Genomic DNA, 6,800 nt, shown 5'->3' on the forward strand with positions numbered 1-6,800 from the left:
GGGGGGGGATCCCACCACACTTACCACTGATAGAGCTGCAGAGGGGGCCAGAGCCACACGTAGACAAGATGGGGTCAGAGACGCCGCTGCAGAGGACAGTGGGGGAATTGGGTGTCGATGTGGGCGAGCTTGGTGTGGACAGCCCAAGCCGCTCAGCTAATATGGTGGAACCTGCGCCACAAGAAAAGAAACCCACAGTTACTTTTAAAAATCGGGGCTGACAAGGCACGGGGGATGTGTGGCAGGGGGTGCAGCTCTCAGTGCTTGTCAGGATTTGTCTCTCATCAGCATGAAATCTAGGGAAGAGATAAAGAAAAAAACCTCATGCGCCTTTTTAAATGCTAGCAGCTGGCCCTGAAGAGACATTGAGCTCCCATGGCCCCTGAAATTTGCTAGAGCTCCTTTACTCATCATAACCCGTTGTTTCTGCCCTTAAACGTGTCTCAAGTCATGAAGTGCAGTTACTTTCCTTATGTTTTCATGCTTATATGCACCCTCAGCACTATATCCAGTGATGGGCTTGTAGCCAGTAGAGGATACAGCCTGCGGGAGGGTGGGCTGGACTCCAGCACAAGAACGTATCACCTTGTCAAAGCACTCTCTGCTAACCCACCTCAAAAATGCATCATCCCAGGCTCTGACAAATTCATGCAGTCACTCAAGGACTTTCCAGACACAAACACGAGGGTTTGGCAATCAGGACAACTCAACTCTGCTTACTGCTCTGCCTTTTTTGTAGGGTGGCCTCTGACAAAGGTGGGGATAGCAGGCGAGGACAGAAATCTGGCCAGCCAAGAGACAAGTCACCAAAATGCATTTGGCTCTGGGATGAACAAGGACACCTCTCTCCCTGCCCCCAAACAGGAATGATTTCCCCACTCCCCGCATGTCTGGACATGATGGCTCAAGAGTACAGAGCCCCTTCAGGACCCTTCTGGGTGTCCCCAGCTCCATTACCTCACTACCCACCATCACCTCTGTGTTAGTGTGGTCTGCCAGAAAAGCCAGCTCTGCCCCACAGCCTGCTTGGCACCTGGTGGGCATCTGCTGTTATAATAACAAATATCTTAAAGGCCCTTCCAGAAGAGGAAAAAATGGGAATGCTTAAAACTCTAGTTGCTGTAAAGGTTTTGTAGGGGAATTGCATCATTAACAACGCAGCCTGGTCTTCAGTAAGACAGCGGTGAGACAGCAGCATACATGTTGCATGAACCAAGGTACAGCTTCTTGGTGGTAAAGAACAAGTTTGCCTATGGTTTTGAAGTTAAAGTTTCTAGTTCCCCTGTTGAGAAGCCAACCAGGGTAACTCTGAATCAGAACTAAAATGCTAAGACTTCTTCATGTTACCATATAAGGAGCCGAGAGATGCAGAGGGTTTGGATCCGCAGTGTCCTTGACAAGTGGGAGGCTGCTCTCCAGAGAAGGAGGCCAGGAAAACCCTGTGCACCAGCAAGGTCCTTCAGTTCCTATTGTGCAGGGAGGCCACCCAGCCAAGGAGGACCAGGCCTGGGAGGCTGGGATGCCAAGGGCCAACTGTGCATTGTGCAAAAAAGCCAAAAGCACAGCAGCTGCTGATGCCAGATCCCCCTGCCCTTTCTAGCAGAACAAGACTGAGCAGTTTAAGTGAAGCACAGGGACTAACTGGGGGTTATGTCTGGGTCAAAATCTGTTCTGAGGATACAGGAGAATAAGCAATTTGCCTCAGCCTTCAGTCCCTCAGTTTTACCCCTCCTCAAATGAAGAGTGCTTTGCTCACAGGCAAAATCTGAAGTTGAATGAGCCTCTAAAAGGGCTTTGGGGCTCTCACACTTGAGATGCTGTTGAGAGGCACCTCCTTTATCACACAGATGGGAGCTGAGGCTGGGGTTTAGCTCAGGAACTATGCACAGAGAATGACACAGCCTCTAACGGCCGCCACTAGCGATGGCCCTTCCCTTCCAATCTGACAGATGACGGTAGCAGAAAACTTGCCCTGTGGGTAACACACACTGTAAACAGGCCCAGCAGGGGCACAGATTTCAGCTCGCTCTTCACAGAGAACAAATACAAACCCTGAGCAGCTGAACAAGTTTTTCAAGCCTTCCCTCTCCTCCCTGCAGCCTGGAGACATTTCTTCCATTCGGCTGACACACAGCACATTACATTTCTAACGCCAACCTGGTCATTTCATTAAATGCAAAATAAAGACTAAGAGCATTTTTTTCCGGGCTAAGAGAATTTAGAGGTGCCTCAAGTGTCTCAGAGTATGAACTGATGAAGGACGCTGGCAGCTGCGCAAATGGCCTTCCCACAGCACAAGGAGAGCTCGTCAGTGCAGAAACCACAATCTTCTCTGGTTGTGGCTGGTCTGAGTCCCAAAATGGCCTGACCCAAGACCCAAGGGCCAGCACACACCTCCCCAATTCTTTCCCCTAACACAAGCTCTTGACTTTTCTCCAGCGTTAAGTACAGAGCTTTGTTTAAGACAACCTGAGTTCCCTACCAGACAAGACACACTTCTCTCTTGGTGGCAGAATAATCAACGTAAGACACGTTACTCACGCTGTTAATATCTTGCTGGATGGTGTGCAGATACCATGACAAGGAGCATGAAATGAGATCATGTGCAGGGTGGGATGAGGGTGGCCAGCTTGGCTTAACTAAAACCAGATACGTGTGCTCAAGGCCAAACATGCTCATTGTGTGCACAGAGCTCCCACCAAGAGCTAGCTTTCAAACCATGATTTTAAAACATTAAATAATTCTAAATAAATCAGTTTAAATGATGATATAGAAACATTCTTCCTCTCTGTAAAGCCCACAGATAAATTGTCTCTGCTGCTAACTTGTCTCATGTTTGATCTCAAACACACTAGAATCACCTTTAAATGGATTTTGAATCTCTTCCATTTGCTGTTTTATCTTTGCAAAGTCCAATCATTAGCAAAATCAAATGCAGATTGACTCTCTGTCATCACTCTGGGAGAGGTGCAAATAAACAAACCTGTATGTCTACCCACAAAAGGAAAGAGAGTATTATACTACCAGTAGTAGAGGGTATTACCATGGAATGTACAGGCAACATCATGCCAGGAAAGGCTGCTAGTATGCTAAAGGAAAGCAATTCAGAATGGTCTTGCCAAACTGGAAACAGGATCAGAAATAAATGGGATGGTATTCAATGCGATCAAATGCAAAATGCAGCACTTAAGCAGAGATAATCAGCTACCCAAATACAGGACAGGGAATTAGCCCATTCAATTACAAATACAGCTGTCCTACAGAAAAAGGCCCGGGGACTGCAGAAGGTCACCCGATGATCATGAATCAACAATGCCGTCCTGTTATGAAGAGGTTGTGCCAATCCAGGGTCATATGAGGCTGGTTAAGGACTGGAGCAGGAGCCTGGAGGCACTGTGGTATCTCTGTCCCTGGAAATACTCAAAACTTGACTGGTCTTGTGCTAACTTGGAAGTTAGCCCTGCTTTGAGCGGGTGGTTGGATTAGGTAATTCCCTGGGGTCTCTTCCGACCCAAAATGTTGCATGATTCTATGATTTTAAGATGGCAACATTTTTCACAGGCTGCTAAAAGGAGAGAAGAAACAATCTGTTCTTTGTGAAAGTTCTGGATAAGACAAGAAACCATGGGTTCGGTCTCCTAAGGTATTCCAGTTAAACATTACGTGGATAGCGAAGCACTGTAGAGCAATCAGACTTCCTAAAGACATTATGGCACCTCCATCATTAGAGCTCTTTAAGGACCAGAAGGTGAGGTAGGTAGTCTCTTGAGATCACATCCAGAATTTATGATTTTTATGAGAGTACTCATCTATATCTATAACTGCCCTTTTCTAGGACATCCTAACTGTGACCGAAATACAGCAGCTGTGGCCCTCAGAGATGCTTTTGGCTCTCTCTGTCGATCGTGGTGAACAGGGTGTTTCCCAGAACATTGCAATTCACTCTCAGGGGATATCTCCTGAGGCTGTCCCAACTTTTAAGCAGACATCTTTTTGCTCATCTCTCTTAATGTCAGCTGTCTGCTGAAGGATTTATGTTGGTAACAAGGCCAGATACAATCTCAATACTCCCTAAAAATACGGAAAATTTTCAATTAACTCTCCCCCTTAATTCATTTATAAAAATATTATTTCTACATATCCTTCTCACAACAAAGTGATGATGTTGACCTGCTTATTACTGCATAGGGCCCAGAGAAAGAATTGGAAAACAACCACAACAACAAAAAAAACCACAGGTGGGAAGAGCAATGTGCTGTCTGTATTCTCCTTCTGAGCATGCCTGGGGGCATTTGCTACGATGCAAGTAAATCCCCCGGGCATCGCTGTGGCCCAGAGCAGGGAGCAGCTGCCACAAATCTGTTCTGCGGCCATTCCCAACCCAGTGCTAGCAAGCAGTATATTAAGACTCCCAGACTCAAACTACAACTGAGATGGGAAGAAAAGTAAAGCAATGCCAAAGAACGTGTTGCTTCCTTACTACTGTTGACTTTGGATCACTGAAGGTTGGGAAACTACCAGTTTAAGGTGTTCATAACACATTTTTTAATCCACGATCTATTCCTGAGAGAGGTGATAGAGGGGCAGTGCCATTCCTGGGACTCAAATAACAACAACAGGCTGAATGCCATCAGATTATGAACAACATCCATCAGACGCTGAAAGGTACCCAGGAATTTCTTGGGATTTGAGCAGGGGATTCCTCATACTGTCCCAGCGTGGGGAGGAGTGTTCGCATTCATAAAGAGACAAAAAGAAGACTCTACCCATTTTACTACCTCTCTGTCTCCCTCTCTAGCCCTTCCCCCTCAAAATTAAATTTTCAGATCTTAACCCAAAAGGCCTGCAAGCACAATGTTTCCTTCAGAGCACTGGGCCTGTGCTTGTGGAAGTCTTGCAGAAACCAGGCTCCACAGGCTGAAAATGTATGCTGCTTTGAAATGTGCATGTGGTATTGCATAGTCTGGAGACTTTGCTTTTAAGGAAGAAAAGAAACAAATGAGCAATACCCAGTGTTTGCTGGCTGCAAACAGGAATAACTGTCATGACTTCTGCCCCCAGAATGCCAAACACCATCTCAGGTGGTTCACTCACCCCCTGCTATTTGCATTACCTGTCTTGGCTCTTAATGACTAGGTCACAAGCATTATAAAAATAATGTATAACCACTCAGTCTGCACTCCAGAGCTATCCTTTTTTTTCCCCATCCAACTTAAACATTGTTTTTCCTAGCTTACAGGATGCTGCCAGTAAATGACCACTACTGTCCAACTCACGGCTCACGCAGTTTGATCATCTTTACCTTTTCAATGGGCTTTTCTTAACCCATACCCACCTTAAGGACTATGCCAGGATCTTAACTAAACATTGTACCTAAAAGACAAAATACGGGAGCCTCCCACCATAGTTTCTAAGGAAGATAAAGATATGTTACACAACATATGCTGAGTATCATGTGGAGCACGTTGACAGCCCCTTCTCTTTTTGTAACACATGTGCTGCATAAATAGGACAGCTAATAAAGATCAGGTAATTACCAATAGTAAATAGAAATCACAGATTTTCAATGTTGTTCCATCCATCCACAGGTCCCAGAGCTTCCAGCCCACAGTGGAAAAGATCAGAACAGCTGCTGAAATCTGGCTGCAGCCTTCAACTGGCATATTTAAGGGTGCTCAAGAGAGCTGTGCACTTCTCATATATTTTAGTCCAGTGAGCACTGGGCACCTGACAGTCACAGTCATTTAGATGCCTTTCAAAACTCTCAACTTGATTTTCCTTTGTTAGGAGCCAGATTTTTAAGCCTGTCAGCTAAAATAATTCCCCTATCTCAAAAACTGCTCAATATCTGTTCTCACATTTAACACTCTCAATGTATCAGGGCCATTGATTTTGTTATCTAAATAGGATCAAGGTTCTTACTGAGATCATGTGAACATCTGCCTGTGGAGGTCTGTCCCATAACATGTGGGCTCCTGCAGTGTCAGTGAGCTGCAACGTTACCGAGACTGGACACTACAGCAACTTAACCCTGTAAAGAGTCATATCTTTGCTTAATCTTACCTAGTACAGCTCTTTGGCTTTATAGTGACCACCAGTATGTGAACACCCTTGATAAATAACCATGTGCAAGACTGGTAGGACTGGGACCTCAATTTTGGTCCTTACTATTATTTTACTGGAAAATCTCCTGCATATGTCTTTTTTTCTTCGGCTCAGGGATGTAGCTTGTGTAGAACTTCCCCACTTTATTTTTTCCTCTATTCATCCTGCCAATTCAGAAAAAGGTAGAGAGATACTTTTAACTATCAGAGCATGCAGACTGGTGGAATTACACAGCTATTTCGCATATTACAAGAGCAAAAGTCCATATAGAAGATGCACTGGGGAATCTGGAACAGTACACGGAACATATATTCTCTTGACATCGCAATCTAGTGGCACGACACAGTGTACTGAGATCTGGGTACTTTCCTCTGTCTTCTCCCAGGAATAAGGATGAAGTTTCTTTCTTTGGATGTTCCTCAGGCAGATGTGAAACACCTCTCCCTTCACACTGATACTAGAAACCTTGGTATTCCATCGGTGGCACATCCACTAAAAGGTGGGTTTTACCAATACAAGCTTTGCAAGAGCTAAATCCTTCCACATTTTATTTCAGTAACTGGGTTTCACTAATGCAAATGTTCCATCAGCTGTAGAGAGAGCTGCAAATACCAAACACAGTTTCAGCAAGACAGGCTCAATACTAAAATGACAGCCCTACCCACAGCATGTTCTCTGCTCCCAGGAGCAGCCAT

General features: G+C 45.3%; 1 protein-coding gene across 1 annotated transcript in view; it reads right to left on the bottom strand.

Annotated features, from left to right (window-relative positions):
* Window positions 1–6,800, bottom strand: part of NEURL1 (neuralized E3 ubiquitin protein ligase 1) — a 185,395-nt gene that overhangs the window by 1,695 nt on the left and 176,900 nt on the right. The window contains exon 5 of the mRNA XM_009638092.2: window positions 25–171. Coding sequence (XP_009636387.1) covers window positions 25–171 — 147 coding nt within the window. The remainder of the gene's footprint in view (window positions 1–24; window positions 172–6,800) is intronic.

This window comes from Egretta garzetta, unplaced genomic scaffold, assembly GCF_000687185.1.
Source record: "Egretta garzetta isolate BGI_Z169 unplaced genomic scaffold, ASM68718v1 scaffold135, whole genome shotgun sequence".
NCBI lineage: Eukaryota > Metazoa > Chordata > Aves > Pelecaniformes > Ardeidae > Egretta > Egretta garzetta.